Source organism: Pleurodeles waltl, chromosome 3_2 (assembly GCF_031143425.1).
Source record: "Pleurodeles waltl isolate 20211129_DDA chromosome 3_2, aPleWal1.hap1.20221129, whole genome shotgun sequence".
NCBI lineage: Eukaryota > Metazoa > Chordata > Amphibia > Caudata > Salamandridae > Pleurodeles > Pleurodeles waltl.
In genome coordinates this window covers 15,608,051-15,630,342 of record NC_090441.1, presented here as the reverse complement: position 1 = coordinate 15,630,342, position 22,292 = coordinate 15,608,051, and the positions used below count along the sequence as shown (strand labels likewise).

The 22,292-nt window shown below is 42.0% G+C and overlaps 1 protein-coding gene across 2 annotated transcripts in view; it reads left to right on the top strand.

Moving 5' to 3' along the window:
• The first annotated feature begins 7,161 nt into the window (after positions 1 to 7,161).
• Positions 7,162 to 22,292, top strand: part of HEATR6 (HEAT repeat containing 6) — a 249,963-nt gene continuing 234,832 nt past the window's right edge. For both annotated transcript variants that reach the window (XM_069226594.1, XM_069226593.1), the window contains exons 1-3: positions 7,162 to 7,431; positions 13,062 to 13,169; positions 17,177 to 17,317. In XM_069226594.1, coding sequence (XP_069082695.1) covers positions 7,168 to 7,431; positions 13,062 to 13,169; positions 17,177 to 17,317 — 513 coding nt within the window. In that variant the 5' untranslated portion in view covers positions 7,162 to 7,167. The remainder of the gene's footprint in view (positions 7,432 to 13,061; positions 13,170 to 17,176; positions 17,318 to 22,292) is intronic.

Genomic DNA, 22,292 nt, shown 5'->3' with positions numbered 1-22,292 from the left:
GAACGTCCTAGGCAACTGCCAAGAGCTGAGGGGAATGCGCACCCATAAATGAGAGAGTCATAAACCCTGCTTACAAGCAATGGGATATTAAACACATAAGAGTAATAAAGCCAACAATTTCACCGTACAGCGTAATATAATAAAGAAAATTTGAGCAGAGTACTGATCTTGACTGCGAGCAGCAAGAAAAGAGGATTTGTTGCTCTCAGTCAAGACAATTATTACAGTGTTTGGCATCCTATTGGTAGTTCTATTGTGATGTAATGGTCGTAGTTCTTTTCCCAAGGTTTCTGGGTGATGTTGTTTTTCTCTTGTCTTGGTTGCTGTTTAATAAATGCAAGAAAGGATAAGCATATTATCACTGTCATTTGCTGCCACATAACCAGTACCGTGCCTGGGGCGAGGTGGCCTCGTCCTCGCACGTAGTTCCCATGTGCCGGGGACAAGACCAGCTCGTCCTGCACCGACCCATGGGGGAGCGCTAATGCTGCCCCCATGAGCCTCCCTCCCACACACCCCAGTCGGGATGGAAGGGGAATCGCTTCCCCTTCTACCCCTGAACACCTCCTCGGCAATCTGACGTCATCAAATGCTGCTGGGATGCGCTGGAAGCCATTTGCTTCAAGCGCATCCATCGGAGAGGACCCTTTTGAGTTGAGTCCTTCTCCTAGGCAGGTTTTAGTGGGAAAAACAGACACAGGGGGAAAGGAAAGAGTTTTTCCTTCCCCCTGTGCCTGTTTTGAGTGGATTCCTGCTCCACAAAGGAATCTACCCACTACACACCAGGGATTGTTTTTTGCTTATTTTGGGGAGCGACCCCTTGGGCAAGGGTCACTCCCCTGGGGGCATAAATATATCCATGTTTCGGAACCCCCTGGGGGGCAGATCGACCGTCTTTTCGGACGATCTGCCCTCGGGGGGGTCGAAACCCACTAGACACCAGGGATTATGTTGGAACTAATGTTTTAGGACAGTGACCCCTTAGGCAAGGGTCGCTGCCCTGGGGGCAATAATTTTTTATATGTTTCGGCCCCCCTGAGTGCTAGATCGGCCATGTTTTAGGCTGATCTTGCTCACGGGGGAACCCACTAGGCCCCAAAGATTGTGTTTTGTGTGTGTGTGTGTGTGTTTTTTGTATCTTGGGGCACCCTTGGGCAAGGGTTGCACCCCAAAAAGGGGGACATTAGTCCTTGGGGGCAGATCAGGCTATTTGTTTTTTAGGCCAATCTGCCCCCAAGACGCCAGGGAATTTTTTTTGTTCCCCTGGAGGCACAGAACTGTTGGTCATTTCTGCCCCCATCAGGGGCAGATCGGCCAAGGGGGGCAGAATCCTCTTAGGCACCAGGGATCTTGTGTGTGTGTGTGTTTTGTGTGGGGGGGCAGCCCCTTTGGCAAGAGTCACGACCCAGAGAGGGCACACAGATCTACCTAATTTTTGTAGGCCCATCTGCCCCAAAGGGGGGCAAAATCCACTTAGGTAAGTTGGAAAATTTGTAAATGCTTGGTGGTGTGGTGTTTGTCAACTGGCGAAGTATTTGTATTTGTGAATATAACAGTTTATTTCTCCTTTTTATTCTAGTTCAAAGCTTTTGCTTCCTTTGCTGTGGATCTTTGCGGTTTTGGCAGTAGTTGACCTGTGGTTTGCGTGGTTGCATGTTTTAGGTAAGTAAAAGCAATTTACTCCAAAGGAGTATTGTTGACATGCATGAATGACATGTTTGTAGGTGGTGTACTAAATGCAGGATTGTCTGTGACATTGTCCTTAGATTTGTACACAATAATATTTGTGTTGTCTTATGTATAATTTGCTTTTATTTTTTTATTTTTAGTGGGATATCATTGGTGATTGCTGTGTCTATGCAGAGTAGTTGCTGTTGAGGAGCCTTTTCAGGCAAGTGATTGTTTTTTTTTGTTTTGAGAAACGATCATGGCTAGCTGCAGAGTGACCGCTCAGCAGGTTGTTGGCATACTTTTTGAGTCGTCTTCTGACCATGATTATGAGACTGACTCTGCATATGAGGCAGAGTAGGAAGTGAGAGATTCTGGCAGAGAGTTTTCTGTCCGAGCGGAATCTTCTGATGAGGAGGCCACTCTGAGTGCAGATGAAGGGCCTGTTTTAGAAGAGGACACTGACGTCCCAATAGTGCAGCAGCCTGGGGCTGAAAGGTTTCCCATTGGAAGACCTGACGTTGCGATGCCCCAAACAAATATGGAAAACTTTTTGCTTGTCAATTTCTTTGAGTTGTTTATGGACAATGTATTTTTGGAAGAGATTGTTGAGCACACTAATTTGTATATGTAGCAGTATTTGAGGGACAACCCTGCCAGACGTAGGCCTCAGTCTAGTACTACCCAGTGTGTTCCCACAAATCTGGAAGAGATGAAAAGGTTCTTGGGTTTGACTTTTTGATGGGGTTGATAAGGAGGCCGTCACTGGCTTCTTATTGGCCTACTAGTGCTATTACAAAACTACCCGTGTTTGGTGGGGGGCACCTATGTTTTTGGTCCCGGGTGCGGCCTTCATCTAGGCAAACCGACCAAACCCAGACATTTTTTAAAACTAGACACCCCAAGGAGTCCAGGGAGGTGTGGCTGGCGTGGATCCCCAACATTTTCTTACCCAGAGTCCTCTGCAAACCTCAAAATTTGCTTTAAAAAAACATATTTTCCTCACTTTTCTTTGTAGAATCACCACTCAGGCACAAATTTCCTTCCACCCAGCGTTCCCCTCAGTCTCCCAAGTGAAATGATACTTCACTTGTGTGGGTCCCCAAAGCAGAGTCAGCCTAAAGATGTATAAAATAAATGTGCTTATCAACTTGCTGTGCTATCCCCTCAATCTCTACAGGTGTTTGGCCTTTTTCTGTTGCAGGCACCTGGGCCATCCACACAAGTGAGGTATCATTTTTATCGAGAGACTTGGGGGAACTCTGGGTGGAAGGACATTTGTGACTCCTCTCATATTCCAGAACTTTTTGTCACCTAAATGTGAGGAAAAAGTGTTTTTTCAGCCAAATTTTGTGGTTTGCAAAGGATTCTGGGTAACAGAACCTGGTGAGAGTCCCACTAGTCACCCCATCTGGGATTCCCCTGGGTGTCTAGTTTTAAAAAATGCAAAGGTTTGGTAGGTTTCCCTAGGTGCCGGCTGAGCTAGAGGCCAAAATCCACAGCTATGCACTTTGCAAAAAACTGTTCTGTTTTCTTTGGGAAAATGTGATGTATCCACGTTGTGTTTTGGGGTATTTCCTGTCGCGGAGACTAGGCCTATCCACACAAGTGAGGTATAATTTCTATCGAGAGACTTGGGGAAACACTAGGTGGAAGAACATTTGTGGCTCCTCTCAGATTCCAGAACCTTCTGTCACCGAAATGTGAGGAAAAAGGTGTTTTTTTGCCATATTTTGAGGTTTGCAAAGGATTCTGGTTAACAGAACCTGGTGAGAGCTCCACAAGTCACCCCATCTTTGATACCCCTAGGTGTCTAGTTTTCAGAAATGCACAGGTTTGGTAGGTTTCCCTGGGTCTTGACTGAGCTAGAGGCCAAAATCCACAGCTAGGCACTTTGCAAAAAACAGGTCTGTTTTCTTTTGGAAGATGTGATGTGTCCATGTTGTGTTTTGGGACATTTCCTGTCGCGGGCACTAGGCCTACCCAAACAAGTGAGGCACCATTTTTATTGGGAGACTTGGGGGAACGGTGGGTGGAAGGAAATTTGTGGCTCCTTTCAGATTCCAGAACTTTCTGTCACCGAAATGTGAGGAAAAAGTGATTTTTTTGCCACATTTTGAGGATTGCAAAGGATCCTGGGTAACAGAACCTGGTGAGAGCCCCACAAGTCACCCCATCTTGAATTCCCCTAGGTGTCTAGTTTTCACAAATGCACAGGTTTGGTAGGTTTCCCTAGGTGCCGGCTGAGATAGAGGCAAAAATCCACAGCTAGGCACTTTGCAAAAAACAGTTCTGTTTTCTTTGGGAAAATGTGATGTGTCCACGTTGTGTTTTGGGGCATTTCCCGCATTTCCTGTTGCGGGCACTAGGCCTACCCACACAAGTGAGGTACCATTTTTATCGGGAGACTTGCAGGAACGATGGGTGGAAGGAAATGTGTGGTTCCTCTCAGATTCCAGAACTTTCTGTCACCTAAATGTGAGGAAAAAGTGTTTTTTAGCCAAATTTTGAGGTTTGCAAAGGATTCTGGGTAACAGAACCTTTTGAGAGCCGCACAAGTCACCACATCTTGGATTCCCCTGGGTGTCTAGTTTAAAAAAATGCACAGGTTTGGTAGGCTTTCCTAGGTGCTGGCTGAGATAGAGGCCAAAATCCACAGCTAGGCACTTTGCAAAAAACAGTTCTGTTTTCTTTGGGAGAATGTGATGTGTCCATGTTGTGTTTTGGGGCATTTCCTGTCGCGGGCACTAGGCCTACCCACACAAGTGAGGTACCATTTTTATCGGGAGACTTGCAGGAACGCTGGATGGGAGGAAATTTGTGGCTCTTCTCAGATTCCAGAACTTTCTGTCACCGAAATGTGAGGAGAAAGTGTTTTTTAGCCAAATTTTGAGGTTTTTCAAAGGATTCTGGGTAACAGAACCTGGTGAGAACCCCACAATTCACCCCATTTTGGATTCCCCTTGGTGTCTAGTTTTCAGAAATTCACAGGTTTGATAGGTTTCCCTAGGTGTCGGGTGAGCTAGAGCCCAAAATCCACAGTTAGGCACTTTCCAAAAAAAACATCAGTTTTCAATGTAAAAATTTGATGTTTCCATGTTGCGTTTCCTGTTGCAGGCATTAGGCCTACCCACGCAAGTGAGGTACCATTTTTATCGGGAGACTTGGGAGAACACAGAATAGCAGAACAAGTGTTACTGCCCCTTGTCTTTCTCTGCATTCTTTCTTTCCAAATGTAAGACAGTGTGTAAAAAAGACGTCTATTTGAGAAATGCCCTGTAATTCACATGCTAGTATGGGGACCCCGGAGTTCAGAGATGTGCAAATAACCACTGCTTCTCAACACCTTATCTGGTGCCCATTTTGGAAATAGAAAGGTTTCCTTGATACCTATTTTTCACTCTTTATATTTCAGCAAATAAATTGCTGTATACCTGGTATAGAATGAAAAACCCATTGCAAGGTGCAGCTCATGTATTGGCTCTGGATACCTAGGGTTCTTCATGAACCTACAAGCCCTATATATCCCTGCAACCAGATGAGTCCAGCAGACGTAATGGTATATTGCTTTTAAAATCTGACATAGCAGGAAAAAGTTACAGAGTAAAACATGGAGAAAAATGGCTGTTTTGTTCACCTCAATTTCAATATTTCAATATTTATTTTATTTTAGCTGTTATTTTCTGTAGGAAAACGTTGTAGAATCTACACAAATGACCCCTTGGTTAATTCAGAATGTTGTCTACTTTTCAGAAATGTTTAGTTTTTTGGGATCCAGCATTGGTTTCACACCCGTTTCTGTCACTAACTGGAAAGAGGCTAAAATCACAAGAAATAGTAAAAATTGGGTATGTCCCAGTAAAATGTCAAAATTGTGTTGAAAAATGTGGTTTTCTGATTCAAGTCCGTCTTTTCCTAAAAGCTGGGATGATGGTGATTTTAGCACTGCAAACCCTTTGTTGATGACATTTTCAGGGAAAACCCACAAGCCTTCTTCTTCAGCCCTTTTTTCTCATTTATTTTTAAATAACGAATTTCCACTGTATTTTGGCTAATTTCTTTGTCTCCTTCAGGGGAACCCACAAACTCTGGGTACCTGTAGAATCCCTAGGATGCTGGAAAAAAATGATGCAAATTTGGTGTGGGTAGCTGATATGGACAAAAAGTTATGGGGGCCTAAGCGCAAACTGACCCAAATAGCCAAAAAAGGCCTGGCACCTGAGGGGAAAAGGCCTGGCAGCGAATGAGGTTAATTAGGCAGCACGCGCTGGCTTTACTTTCTCTTCTTTAGTCTGAAACATGGACCAAGTACTGATTGTTTAATCTTGATTGTGGGTCCTTCTGCTGCTGTGATTGGGGCACTGTTTCTCTTTATATCTAACGCAGTCATCCCTCTTGCTTCTACATTACCATCACCCACCCTCTCATGTCCAGGGTACTTCCTCCCTCCCTCCACCCAATCTCCCATTGTTCGTGTTACTTCTTCCCTCTTCCATCCTCCTGTTGTCCTGTTGCTTCTTCCCTCCTACCATCCAGCCCCCCATTGTCTGTTTTGCCACTGCTCTCCATTCCCCACCCTCCGGCTGTTTGTATGATCTCTTCCCACCCATCTCAACCCTCCCGTTTTCTGTGTTGCTCGACACGTATTCTCCATAGGGAAAAAAGCGCTATGATGTGGCCAGTGCTGGCAGCGTTATATCGCGTTTTAAATAAATTTTAGCCACACTGCACTACAACATGGCTAAGACCTATGGGCTTCGACAGTGTTTGTTTGTCTTTGCACTTATGTATAGTCCAACTGGACTTGGAGGTCGGACCGCTTTACAAGAGCACTAGTTACATTAAGCAAGGTTACCAGTTGTATTAGTCACGGTGAGATTAAGTGATTTGCCCAGAATCACAAGAAAAACAGACGTTGATTGTAAGATGGCAGTTATTTGTTAAAGAGACAAAACGAATTCATAAACCGAAGCAACTGACCCAGTCCTAAAATCAGGAATCATTACTATGTTCGACTGTGTTAGACGCTCGTGTCCTAGGATACCTAAGGCAAAAGCGTCACACCACGGTAATGAACACGAAAAAAGGACAAAAGAGGCAAATGTCTTGCGATCTGCTCTCAGATACATCAGACGCGCAAGGGCCATTTTGTAAAAGGGTGCCATTAGATGAAAAGGGGTACGTCGACGTAGAATTGCATCCTTACCCACTTATCAACTATACATTTTGTTATTACAATAAAATATATTTAACAAAACAATTGTTTAGTAATTATTATGGTATATGAATATGTACTTCTTACATTTTAGGTAAATAAAAAATAACATTCATATTTGGCAAGAAGTGTATGTAGCTCTTATTGGCGTTACTGTTGGTTAAACAATTAATAGAGAAGGTGCTCTATTGGCGATCTATAGGAAGACATTACTTCTTCCTGTATTCCACGAATGAGCCACACTAGAGGCATCCTTCCAATTGGCTCAGAGTGTTTGACGCGTGATGCGATTGGCTGAGACCGCGGAAGTTCCTGTCAGTTACCATAGTGAGGTGCCGCACGGCGAAGTGAACATGGCTGCGGGTGAGCGTGGAAAGGATGAGATTCTGCATCGTTCCTCGGAGCCCACAGAGCACATCCAGCGGCACTTGTGCAGGCTGCGTGCTCTTAAGCCTGCGGATACCGAGGCGTCCCGCACAGAGATAAACCTGCTCCTGGACCAGCTTCTTTGCGAAAGCCACGGGGGCAGCACAGAGGGCCGACCAGAGGTACAGAGAATACAAGGACGTGAATTGGTCTGGCTGGGGTGGTGGAAATGGGCCATTCCCTAAGGCAAATTATGAAGTGTGTGCAATAGATATAGGAGCAGTCTGGTTGTCATAGGGTCATTCCCTAAGGCAAATCATAGAGTGCGTGCAATAGAAATAGGAGAAGGCTGATTGTTGGGTGCTAAGGGCAATGGGAGTGCTCGGGATGTGGCCGGAGTTGAGGAGCGGTGACCAGTGCAGAGGGGCTAATGTTTAAGTCGAGGAGCAGTAGTTCACCATCGGCGATCGCACAGGGGTAAGTCATTATGCTTAAGCAAACGAGGCAAGGTAACGTCATAGGTGCCTACTTAAACTGGGTAATGGGCTTTAGTCTCATTCAGTATTTACTCCTCACTGCTTGTGAATGTTTTTTATTTAAGCTTTCCCATTTTCTCATTGCGCTCAGTTTTTTTTTTTTGGGAGAATTTTGTTTCATATTGCGTCTTTGCTAATGACGCCCACATCATCCTCTCACCCCCGTCTCACCTCTTCCTTCAGAACTAAATAACTGACTGCCTCAGCCGTGCAGCACTGGGTTGTTGTTTATTATCATCATAACAAGGCCACCGAGTAAATGTATTTACTTATCTTTGGCAAATGTCCCAGAGCCTGTCGATCCCCACATTTCATTTCTCTTAATATTACTCGTTACCGCACTTATCCTCCTTACATACAACCTACAAGTCTTCTTTGGAAGTTGACAATAGTGTTATCTCATTCAGCACCATTTTCTCTATCGAGGTCTGTTGCAATCTACTTTGGAAACTACCTACAACATTCATGTCAGAAATGCCCGCGTTTAAGAGCTGACGAGTGGTTCTTGTATCTACTTTCCTAAAGTATGTAACTCGGGGACACAATGGTTTTGCAGGGCAGCCTGCTTGAGTTTAAGTTTTTGTACTTCGTGCCTTGAGAGGTTTTGGTGATACACCCAGATAATGCCATGTGCAAATCCACACTACGTTTTTTAGGTTGCTTTGTATGTCAGTAGGAACAGAGGGTGAAAGTAGCTACTTAGAGAAAGTGGAAAATCTTAGTCGATCTGGGTGCATATGCTTCAGTTTAGTATGGGGCAGATTTAATGGTGCAAACAGGATAAAAATGCTTACTCAGATTGAAGCTGCTAGATTGTAACCAAGGTTCAGTATGAAAATCTGTTGTCTCGAAGCGGGAAATAGTTTAGTCCACTCATTATCCAGACTGGTTAACCTGGGGTATTTTACTAATTCTAATCTCTGATTCTGTCGAATAGTGGTGTAATGTGAACATGGCTCAAGCGTATGCCCCACAGTTCAAAACCAACTAGGAAGAATACATTTTTCTTGCTACATTAAGAGAAACTGATAATACTTTATCAAGTATTGATGTCGATGTGTCATGCCCCCCTTTCTTTGTGTATGTTTGTCTAGTTTCTCAAGTATTTAGAATCAAAATATATTTTTGAAAAAAGTGACCATAACCATTTATACTAGTGAGTGTAATCTATTAACTTTTCTTGCTTAGTAATTGGATGCTTGTGGGACTAGTCCTCAGTAGCTAGATTGAAACTAAAAAGCTAAAATTGGAGTTTCACCCTATACTTTTTGGTGCATGGGGGCAGCCTGAAATGAAGTAAAGTAGAGTGTGATGGCCTTGAACCCACATTTGGAGAGGCCTGTGGCAAGGAGGAAGCAGTCCTAATTTCGAGGCCAAAAGGAGGCACTTTTGCTTCGCTGCAAGGCTGTTTGGAGGGGTTAGTGGCTAGATTTCATGTGCAGAGAACATTTTTACATTCAAGCTGTTGATGTAAATATTAAATGGACACGTGCTGCAGATTACAGATAAACGATTGTCACCTTTAAATATTGGCAATTATATGTGTGACAATGTTCAATAAAGCTTACAGAAGATTTCAAGACCTAGCTCTACTTTTGGTGTAAAATGTGATAATTACATATTGCATAAGCATGCGAACCAGTTCTCCAGTCACATAACCAGTGCTTTTTTACATCAGTAACCTGCCACTCTGTGATAAAGGTAGAACATGAGTAATGTTTGGTTATAATCGAGTATATTAATGTAAGCTTCAGCAAAGAGAAAGCTAAGGCTTTAATAACATAAATCAAACCCATTGGATGTTCACAACCTAAAGCAATAGGAAATACAGAGTCTCAGTAAGGTTGCCTAAGTCCATATGCATGCTACCACACATTTGGGGTACGTGTTCCCCTGGTATCTCATTTGGCTTCTCTGAAAGACCTGCCCAGAAAAATTGCATGATATATAAACGTACATCAGGAGGAAACATTGAAGTAAAGCAGATGTCTGTTTTGGCAAGCACCACAACTTGCAGTATGATGTTGGAAAACTCATGCATAAAATGTAGCCTATCTAATCTTCTGAAATCTTTAAGTATGCTATGATACTATTTTATTGTCTGAGATTTTCTGTTTTGATAAATGAAAACGAGACAGATATAGTAGCAAACCTCAAACGTTTAAGTTCTGTGTATTTAGCAGTCTACTAGACAGTCTACATAATGGTTCCAAGTCTTCTGGTAAATATCAGCTGCCTAGAGATGAGTTGGCATATGGCCTTCTATGCTCCAGAGTGTCGCAAGCCACCCATCGAGCCCTCTTATGTGGAAAGAACAGTACTCATTCGGGAGAAGAGATGACTTATGAAACTCATAAGATGTATTTTTCTTCTCTAGGAGAATGAAAAGTACTTATGGAATGCATTCTAAATAGGACAGTAAAGAAGTTTGCAAAAAAGTGATGCCAAATTGTTCAATTTCCAAGGATGGCAAACCAGAAGTAACACCTAACATTTGTAACTATTTGACTATGCCTAGCGAAATACGAGAGCAAACAATTTCATTGGAATCATATTAATGATTGACACATGGTTAGTAGTTTATCCATATTGATCAAGACTAAACATACTTGGGACCCCATTCCGAGTTGGCCAGAAAACAGCCTGGTATCCCCAGCACTAATAAGAAACATTGTTACCTGTAGCCCTGTGGGGGCAGAGGAGGAGGTATGCTCTGGGATTGCAAGGTGTACCCTAGAGTATCCTCTGAAATGGTGAATAACGGGGGGTATCGGAAATATCACACTGGTTGCCGTGGTAATTCACAGTTTTTCCCTTGAGTTTCACCCAGACATTTTTGTTTCAGCTGTTCAAATGTCTGAATGAAAAAATTCCAGACCAGAGGAATTACCACAGATCTTGTAGTCCTTATGAGAATGGTACATCCCATTACCATCCCCATCATGATTACCGACCCAGATGTAAAGAGTTCTTAAGTAAATAATAGACCATATCTATTCTGCCCGGTCACAGAATGACGTGAGACAGAGAAAGAATCATCTGTATGTTGTTGGTGAAAGATTTGGTATTTTGTGCCATGGAAACAGAACACAGTAGACCCTTGCAACTGTAATCCAGTAGGACAATTCCACACAAAGAATACTGGCATCTCTAATTGTACTAGAGTATCATGTTTTGTAGAATTCCCTACGCATATCATGCTTTGTAATACCTCCATTTCCGTATTGGACTCGCCAAAATGCATTCTATTTAACACACTGTTATATTCCAAAACATCTGGTGGTGCATTTATTTGAAACGCTATGAAAAAGTACTTGTGGTATACAATACAATCTTCATATTTAATATCATTTTAGAGGACAATTGAACTCCAAGAAGTTGGAGAGGAGACTGATTTGCATAACCAAGAACTCCCTGTCAGTCTTTGGGGTAGAAAAATGATTTTCTGTTTGAGGCACCAGATTGGTAATGGGTGTCGACATAGCTGAACTAATCTTACACACAATGTACAGTATTCTTTGTTTAACGTGGACTTTAAACTAAAGGCATGCTGTGGTTCTGGGACTGATAGTGCTCATGTTCATGCAAGTTGAAAGGGGTTAATGGATGCCTTACTTCCTCCATGCCCATATTGGCATTCACATTTCTTAAGTGATCTCTCTTGATATGGGATGGCTCTTGTTTACAAAGTTGACCAACAAATTGATCATCTAGAGTCGAAACTGAATTTGTTTCAACTGAATTCACCAAAGATTGTTTATTTTATTTGTAACAAGGATGATTGTTGGGCCTGCCAAATCCTCATTTGAAATCCTAAGAAGGGCCTCTTGTCCATAGAGACTCTAATTGATTTTCTTTTCAGGTGAGTGCTTTAGCTTGAGGCCCAAATTAGACAGTCTTTACACTCAAATTAGGCACATCTTCCTCCATTTTGCAAACTGCCCAGCATTTGAATTTTAGGACCAATGATTATCTGCTATCAGTCTTTTCCGGGGATATTTTCAAGGCATTCTTGCAGTTTCTTTCTAGGCTTTGTTTTTTTTTCCATTGGTAGGGCATTCTTTCTGCCTGAACCGATGGTTCTAGATGGATTTGTTTATCGCAGAAATCACTGATCATACCCAAAAACAAAGACCAAAGAGAGTGAAAAGTTTTATCTACAGGGTTTAGAGGCAGTTGCAACCTGTGATAGCTTGGTCAACACTTACTTCATTTTTTGCCTTTAAATGCATCTTGCGTTTTGTAAATAAGGGCCAGATGTAGCAAAACTAGGTTTTGCGACTCGGAAATTGCGACTCGCAATTTCCGAGTCGCAAAACCAAATGCAGAATGGTGTCTCAGACACCTTCTGCGAGTCGCTATGGGGTCGCAAAGACCCACCTCATTAATATTAATGAGGTGGGTTGCATTTTGCGACCCCATAGCGAGTCCCTGCACTCACAGGGATGGTGGCCTGCTGAAGTCAGCAGACCTCCATGTCTGTGACTGCTTTTGAAATAAAGCAGTTTTTTTAAATTTATTTTGCTGCCCGTTTTCCTTAAAGGAAAACGAGTTGCAAAATAAAAAAAATAACGAAACCTTTTGGACTCGGTTTTTCAGAGCAGGCAGTGGTACATTGGACCACTGCCTGCTCTGAAAACCCCTTTTTGGCAACATTCACAAATGGGAAGGCGTCCCATTGCGACCCCTTCCCTTTTGTGAATGGGTTACCACCAGTGTGACACTGGTGGTAACTGCAAATTGCTTTGCGACCGCATTCGCGGCCACAAAGCAATTTAGCATAGCGATGCGAGTCGCAAATAGGAAGGGAACGCCCCTTCCTATTTGCGAGTCGCATTCATAATTTGCGAGTCGGTACCGACTCGCAAATTGTGAATGAGCATCGCAAACAGCATTTTGCATGGCGCAAACTGCGATTTTCGTAGTTTGCACCATGCAAAATGCTTGCTACATCGGGCCCTAAGTGTTTATATAGGTTTCAGTAGAAGTGTTTTCACTTTATACAAACAGCACTGTATCTCACATATTACTTAGTTTGAAGTAGGGAGACTTAGCATGTATGCAGTGATCTTTGACCAAGTGCTATGATTTGTTGGTGACACTGCTGACTTATTTGACTTCTTTTTAAATATGCTTGCAGGGTTCTCAAAGCATCAGCATGCGATTGCCTAACTTTGTTAAGAGTTAACGTAATAAAACAATGTTTTCCTGTTTCACTTCAAATGAGACATTGGCTTCAGGGATGCAAATGTAACCTTTTTTTATATCTGTTTCAGGATGTTTGTGGGCTGCTTGTTCAAGCTTGCAGACTTGTCCAGTTTAATCAGGAGCACCTTGTCAGCAAAGTTTGCCAACTTATTCATCATTTGCTCAACCGGTTACAGGTGGGTTTCTGAAACTTTTCTCCTTCGATTGATAGATGAATACTATTCAGCCAGCCAAGGGTTGTCCTACAATTGGTTACTTTGAAGAGCCTTAGATTTTTCTATGCTTACCACAGTCAGCAGTACCTAAATTATGGGTAGTTGTCTGATGATGTTGTGGAGGACACTGCTTCTGGTTTCTGGTCCTCCTTCAATTCAAGCCCCTATATCCGAGTGGTGGGTTGACTTGGTGTAGGGGACTGTAGTTGGAAAAGATGTACCTGTAGAGACTGCAATAAACAAATAACATTTACAATTTGTTCTTGCAGTTCATAATTTTTAATTGCATATTTTTCCGTGCTTATCCATGAATATTGCATTTCAGTGCAGCATTTTTATATTTAACATGCAGAAGTAAACTATACATGTGGGGATAAAGATCCAGTTTGTTAACATATTGGTACCTTCTGTGTAATGAAGATCCTCTGTTTATTTAGACGTCCTGTTAATTGCTTTGTGGTAGTGAAAAATAGTGTAGCCCACTACCCAGTTTAAGTGTGTTAATAAAGCACATTGTATTTTTCTTTCAATGCATTGAAATGTCTTGGGCCTTTATAATAGAACTCTTCTTAAACATCCAAGGACCCTAGGTGTACACTGTAGAAGTACTAGAGACAGCATTTAAAAATTTTGCTCACATAAATCATTTTTTACCCTTTCCATAAGGGTTTCCAGTTGACTAAAAAAATCAATATCATCAAAAACCAAAGAGAGGGCTAGAAAATGCGGGAGAATTGAAAAAGAAAATAAATTGGTCCTGTATATAGTACTCTCATCCAAATCACAACACAAAGAATATACAGTTCCAATCTGGGAAAGAAAATTCAGTCCCAACAACAAAAAAAGGGGGAGAAAGAGAACAAAGAAAAGAAAAGGTGGCCCCAGATAGCCTGATCAAGTCGGAACAAGAGCGCTCACTCACCTGATGGTGACATGCTTCATCATAGGGTTTTGCTCCTCGTCAGGCCGGCACTGCAGTGCCTGGCGGGCCCCGCGAGGGGACTCTTTGCCGGAGATCTTAAGATACAAAGAATTACCGGTAAGTGAATGCTGAAATGTGGGATTGGTATGAAAAAAGTGCTGCTAAAAATGACTAGAGGAAAAAACAAAAAGAAATATTTATAGGAGATTAAACCTGTCATGATTAAAAGAATCGTGTAGGGGAAGGGATTAGAATAATGTCTAATCTACCCTAAACAGGTGAAATGCACAATCCTTCTAGTATGGGAATGTGAAGGGAGCACACAAAAGGATGGGTAGCACACAGCTGGGGTAGGTGCTGCTGCATTGGGTGGCGTTACTACAAATATCCAGACAAGTTTTGACCACTGGAGCTTGTTGCTGCGCCGATGGGGCCCATCCTTTAGTACGAGGAGGGTTCCGGGGAACTCTCCCGATTTTTAGATTTACGAAAAATGAGGATTAGGTAGGTTTTTTGGTCCTGACGAATTGCACTAGATCCTTGTTGACTATAGAGGCGAGAAACATGTTGACCAGACTTTGAGGCAGTATAGGGATTCCTGTACTTGCTCCCTTCACATTCCCATACTAGAAGGATTGTGATTATCAGACATTTCACCTGTTTAGGGTAGATTAGACATTATTCTAATCCCTTCCCCTACACAATTCTTTTAATCATGTCAGAGGTTTAATCTCTAATAAATATTTCTTTTTGTTTTTTCCTCTAGTCATTTTTAACAGCACTTTTTTCATACCAATCCCACATTTCAGCATTCACTTACTGGTAATTCTTTGTATCTTAAGATCTCCGGCAAAGAGCCCCCTCACAGGGCCTGTCAGGCATTGCAGTGCCGGCCTGACGAGGAGCAAAGCCCTATGATGAAGCATGTCACCATCTGGTGAATGAGGGCTCTTGTTCCGACTTGATCAGACTCTCTGGGACCACCTTTTCTTTTCTTCCCTTTGTTCTCTTTCTCCCCCTTTTTGTTGTTGTTGGGAACTGAATTTTCTTTCCCAGAGTGGAACTGTGTATTCTTTGTGTTTGTAAAAAAAAAAAAAAAACAATAGCCTTTTTTTGATCCACATGTGCATGTTTTTGATTGCTCTGTGGGAGTTTAAAATGTGTTCTTTATGTCTGTTCTGATAATGCCTGCATACACATCTTTTTAATAGGCCATACAGAGACCAAATCTCGAGGCATAGTAAGTATCAGGTCACTTGTTGTTGTGCTGTCCACCCTTGAAAATGGAATAGCAGGTTTGTGGGTATTAAGCTAAATGTTTTTTCGAAGGAAGTGTTCAGTTCTATGTTGGTTATTGGTGGAAATCTTCACGTTTGCATTTCCTCTCCTTGCCCTTTTTAGGGTCGAGCCTGCGTTGCTTGCGCATGCGTATCGCAGCGAGACTCTTTTGTATTTAGAAAAGGGATCGGAGCCCTGTCAACTTCACGTCAGTATTTTTTATTGGTTCGTGGGCTTCCCTAATAAAATCTGCTTGCTTTCATTAGTCGAAGGCACGCATATGTTGTGCCTTTTCCGGTGGCTAGCCCTCCTCGAGCGCAGCGACCAAGTACAGAAAACATGCGAGGCTTGCTGTTTTCCATTGGGTTCGTGGACTTCTTTTTCTCTAATTTACGAGCGCGATCTCACTTGGTAGAAGTCAAGCGCTTTACATAGTTGATTTCACTTTTTTGGGTTATGTACATAAATGCACTTTTGCCCGATAGGTGAAAAGTCGGGTTAGGAGTTTACAACGCGATCAGCTCTAATATGAGCAAACACGAGACCCGTTGCATTGTAAATGCTTGTTTAATGTGTTAATATGACAAATGCATGTTTCAAAACATTATTGTTGGTCATTATCTTTCCTGTGTGGCAAATTACTATTTTTGAGGAAGATGATAACCAACTCCATCCCAATACCATATTTTTTTAGAGAAATGGGCTCCGCATCGCACACAATAGCATTGCAAGAATGATTGTAGCACTCTCCATATGCTTTTTGAGATAAAATAAAGAAAATAGATTGCAATGAAACAAACTTTAAATTTACCACTGATTGTGTTGCCCGATAAATGGCACATGAGAGATTAGCTTCAACATCCTTCATACAATATCTTAATACTAGTATTGTATTCAAAACGTAGAAGAACTGTAACAGTCTAACATGGGGAAAAGCATTAAACCAAATGAATAACAAATGCATGTTGTACGGTTAGCTTTACCAGCCTTATATAATAATTGGAGAGAGTAGAAAATTAAATTTCCCTTGTTCATGGTCTGTCACTAGAAATGTATTTATTTTGGTATTGTATACTCCTAATTATGGGGATACAAGCTGTGATACTACGATAGAATTACTGCAGTACATTTTCTTTTAATGATGTATGTTTGAGAATAGGATTAAACAAAATGTCCTTGATTACCTAGATAACAAAAATATTACTAGAGCAAAGACTGCTGGGCAAAAAGCTAAAGGCATTTCTGTTTGTGCACTTACTTTGCCCACTAACCCAGCAGTGCAATCAGTGGGCATTGTTTTTAATATAGATACATTTTCATTGGCGCATGATTCATATTTTGAGTCTGTTAAATATGTTCTGTATAACTCTGTTGTTAAGTTAGTATACTACTTGAAAGGCCCTAGCCAGTGAACACTACTTCACATAATCTCATTTATGCTACTCTCTTGAAACGTGTTCAGGGGTCTTAGCAGTGGGTTGGCTGGGAAGACACTAATATGTGATTAGGTATAATAGGAACAAACAATTACTTCTTCCTATTGTTATTTGTACTCTTATAATGAAAGCTTTTTATGGATACATGTCAAATCTTTGTTCTTAGGTTTCTCTCTAATTAGGACCTACATGTTTTTAATTGTCTGTGTTTTGGTCCCATTTTAACTTGACAAGTTTGTAGAGGCAACAGAGTTAAAATATATGCATGACATAGTTTTTGTTTAGAATACACTTGTGAGATAAATACTTGTTAACATTTTTGTGTATCACAGGTGATAGTTGATGAGCAGAACTTGGATTTTCTCCTCCAGTATTCAATCTCTGCCTTAAAAAAGTGCAGTTCGTGGACCCATGTGGAAATTCTTCAGGCCTTGGCAGCCCTTGTTTATAACAATGGACCAAAATGCCAAAAGGTGAGGTAATAATATGGGGCTTTACTAGTGAAAGAAATCTCTTTGTAGTCCCCCCAAATTTGCCTATTTTATGATGGTCATAGTTTATTTTCTTTTGACAATTAACATGCTGTCTGCATCCAAAACCGGCAATGTGAAATACATGTAAAAATGAATAAACGAACTCATTCCCTCTGAATACTACCATTTTCCACCCTATTCCTGGACTGCTATTTCACAAACATTGTACAAAGAGATATTAAACAAAGCGAGGGCAGTCATCAACCAGAGTTGAGATCAAGAATTGAAGCAAAAAAGACTCTGTTGCACTGTCACCCAAGCTCCCTGCAAGCATAATTGAGCATGTATTATCTCAAATGTTAAGGATCAGCCCATGGCAATTTTGTGTTTTGCTTCTTTCCTTGTTAAATTTTTAAAGTTCTGGAAGACCTCTCAAATATGTTCTCCCATTGCCAGTGAGTAAGTTCGTCCCCCAATCAGTTCTTTCTCTTGTCACTTTTGATCTGGTGTCTTCTTTATGCTAAAAAGGATTTGTAGATAGTGGAAATGAGATGTTTATTTTGTTCTTTCTGTTTGTTCCATTTCTCAAATGTCAAAATTTCTCATGAAGCCCCAGTTTCATTGATGGGTGTAGAGTAAAATGCCATTTTGTAGATAATACAGTATTTTTTTTTTTTAGGGAGCCCAAGTTCGGTTTTAATTTCCTCACATGTCTTAATCTGACCACTCTAGAATAATGAACCTACCAGACGATTTTGTTTTTTTTTGTACATTTTTTTTTTTTAATCATCCATATTTAGAATCCTAACTCCCTGCTTCCCCTTGCAACCTAGACACCTGGTAAGGATTCAGTATTATGAAATAAAAGCGTAAAGGGAGATGGCAACACCCAGAAGCCCTTTATCACTCCACCATGTCCCAGTCACTAGCTGTCACTCTGATTTACTGGTGGGATGTGTAATCTGCTAGGTATGCGTTTTTGCCTTCCAAAGGAATATCCAAAATGGAATGCCTGATATCCTGTGGTTTATGAAATATCATTTCTGTGCTGTGCATATCTTACCTCATTCAACATTATGTTTCAGGTGGATTGCTTGGTAGCACAACAGCAGGATGAGGAATACCAACTCTCCCTTCACAGATGGAACATAGAGGACTTTAGCTACCCTATTCCCTGCAAATAAAATTCTTTGTTGCAGCATAAGACTGTTTAATTAGTGTTAGCTGTGGTTGGGGAGGCAGGGTCTTCGATAATATGGAAATTTTTACTGCAGCGCTTGTGTATAGGCAAGTCAGCTTTTCCATATGCCTTAATTGTAGCGTCTGTCTTACTTCACTCAGCAATGAGAATAATTGAAGATCTCAACCTGAGCTATTGAGGCAGAAATGTGGAAACCCAGATAGGTAGTTTGTTTGGGAGGCTTACATTTGTGTTGTCATTTGATCTGAGGGACCATTAACTGAGAATGCCTCAGACCTTTGTAAAGTGTTCTTCTATCCTATTATTTTTCACAACTTTTCTAGATCATCTAGCAGCAAAGACAGGGAGGGCATTGGGTCTCAACTGAAACCATAATGTAACCCACAGACAAAATAAGTTTAAACCAGCCTTCTCCAAATCACACTTCTTTGATGTCATTATGACAAAATAGTCTGAAAATGGTTTGAAAGTGAGTGCGAATGGCAGAGCTGACTGAGTGCTTCCCATGCTAGTAACCGTCTAGATGATGATATCCTAAGGATATGCGGCTTATGTTAATGTTTGTCTTATGATTCTGGCAACTGGGGACGGGTATTGACATATGTTTCTACTTCATCCTTGGATACTGACTGTTCTGTATAAAATGTATGGTAGAATTCTCTAAAGGCCTCTGCTATATCCTCATCAACTTGCATCCTTCGTAGCCGTCCTTCACACTCTCACACTCTCTCAATCTTTCATTAGTAATTTGACCTTTAACGTACTGGCAAGCATTCTCCCTGGATTGTTCACCAACACACAAAACTTGTTTTATTCTGTCCATGGCAAATTCAGCTCTGTAAGGTCCCCAGAGCTTGCACTTGTGTTCTCAATGATGGTAGTTTGTGCCAAAGTTTGTTTAAGATGGTCACTTTATGTTTTCTCTCCATGTCTAGCAGCTCTTCTTGTTGTTATATTCAGACAGGAAGCTGCAGAAATAAAATTTCCCCCAAGGCTGTTTTCAATGCATTCCACATCCTCTCCAGCTGCATTAATCAGGAAGTGGTCTAGCTGTACATATGTCTTGTGGGCTGCAGATGAAAATGTGTACTTGAGCTCCTCTTTGTGTTGTGTCCTCCATATATCCACCAGCCCTACTTCCTCTAACCACTAGATACAGCCTTCCCCCCCCCCCTTCAAACCGCTGCTGCCATCAGTACTACATGTTGTCTACTGATGTGGTACCTTCCTCACCTATATCAATGTTCTTTTTGGGGAACTACCTTTAAGTTGTCTCTTCCCTCCTGAGCAGATGTTTCCTGGAACCTACCTAACTACAATTTTTCATTCAGATGGTTTAGTATCTCCTGCTGCTTGATAGGGTCATTCAGCACTTTTATGTTATAATTGTTTACAACATACTGTCTCACAAGTGCCTGCTCTTATCTGAGATGGAGCCCATCCACTTCCTGTTAACAGCTGCACTTGTGCACTCTTCAGTGTCAGCTCTTGGCATGGTTTCCCCTGTTCTCTGCTTCTGGTGACCTATTTTTGATCCTGTGGTGAATTTCATTTTTGCTGACTTTAGGATTCTGAGCCCTTTACCACTGTTAACCAGTGCTTAAGTGCAAGTGCTCCCTTTGTAAATTGTATTGGTGATTGGTTTCTCCATCATTGGCATATTTGATTTACTAGTAAGTCCCTAGTACAGTGCATCAGCGTGCTCAGGGCCTGTAAACCAAATGCTACTAGTGGAAACGCAGCACTGATTGTGCCACCCACATGACTAGCCCTGCAAACAAGTGTCCGGCCTGCTAATGTAGTGTCTGTGTGTGCAGTTTTGAACTGCAATTTCAACCTGGCAAGTGCACCCACCCGCCAGGCCCCAAACTTCCCTCTTACTACATGTAAATCACCCCAAACTTAGGCCCAAAGCAGCCCCATGGGCAGGGTGCAGTGTATTTAAAAGGTAGGACATGTACTTATGTGTTTTAGATGTCCTTATGATGAAATACTGCTAAAGTTGTTTTTCACTATTGCAAGGACTTTCTCTCCCATGCTGATAGCCTTAAAATATCTTTTAAGTGTAATTTCCCATTGGGAGCAGATAGAGGATAGGTGTTTGGGGTCTCTGAACTCAAAATGTAAAAATACATATTTTGGTGAAGCTGGTTTTTGAATTGCGAGTTTGAAAATGCCACTTTTAGAAAGTGGGCATTTTCTTGCTTAACCATTCTGTGCCTCTGACTGCCTGCTGAATACATGTCTAGGTCAGTATGACAGTTGGGCTCTTTGTGCATTCACTCTGCACAGTCACACAGCTGAGGTGTGCCCTTCATATTCTGATGGCCCTTCACCAGGCTGATGGGTCTTTCTGAGCTAGGGTGTTGAGAAGAGCTGCCACTTGCTTCTGAATAGGGATGTGCCCGTCCTCACAAAAAAGCAGGCTCCAACCCCATGGAGTGTTTCTGGGGCTAGGGCAGGGAAAGTCAGGGTCTTGTGCACTACAGAGACTTCTCTTTGAAGTTTGCCTACTACAAAGATAAAAATGGGTATACATACTGGCAATCTGACACCACCTAGTTGAAATCTTTCTGGACTGAGGAAATTCTACCAGGAAGAAGAGCTGGATCCTGTAGGAGGGACTGCTACTCTGCTTGTTGCTTTATGTGCTGGCTTGCTGCTTCTGCCAAGGAGGTTAAAGGACTGGGTTTGGCTTTCTACATCCTGCTTCCAAAGGTTCTCCAAGGGCTTGGATTGAGCTTGCTTCCTGTTAAGTCTCAGGGACATCAAAGGCTTCATCTGCCAGTGCCTGGGCTCTTTTGCTGAGAGTCCTAACTTGCCAAGTGGTGCCAATTCCCTGGGCCCTTTGAAGTGCAAGCTGGTGATCTGAAAGAGAACATTTACTCATCGTGCTGGATGAATTGACACAGAACCTGTCTCGCGCCTGCAGAATCGACGAAGCGCCTGTTTCACCACAGTCTATCAACGCAGCATATCTGGATTTTCCATGCATTATCCCTGGGTGGCATTTTTTTTATCAAGCCCTACCCCCCCCCCAAGTAAGGAACTGAGGCGTGCATCTGGAAATCGACACATCGCCTCTCCTGCCAGTAAAGAACCCCAGGTACTTTGTGCTAAAGAGATACATCCATTGATTCCTATGGATTAAGACTTGCTTACACTTTTAAAAAGAGATATTTTTACTTGTGTATGTTGGATTTTTGTCAATTTGGTCTTGTTTTACTCAGATAAATATTGGCTATTCTACTAACCTGGTGTGTTTTCACTTGGTTATTGTGTGTGTCTGTGTGTGTGTACACACAAATAATTTACACATTGCTTCTGAGATAAGCCAGACTGCTTGTGCCAAGCTACCATGGGGGTGAGCAGGAGTTATCGTAGCTGTGTTACTCCCTTACCCTGACTAGAGTGAGGATACCCTACTTGGACAGGGTGCAAACCACCGCCCACTAGCGACCCAGTTTCTAACATTTAGCTCATTTATTGACTTGCCAGTGTATAGGTGTCTTGCTAAACCTTAAAACAATCCCTTTAACCTAAAAATAGAGTACACCATTAATAAACAGTCAGACTCCACCTCTTTAAGGGTCTCTGTTTCAATTGTACCTGTTTGGTCCACCCACTTCTCCCACATTCCTTTATGCCCAGCGACCCAGACTTTAAAGTTTATATCTCCCAGGATTGACTGTCTGATTACACCAATAGTGGTTGCAGATTTAGGACAATGCTTCCAAAGAACTTTCTACAGTATCTTTCTCAGTGGCTGCGCTA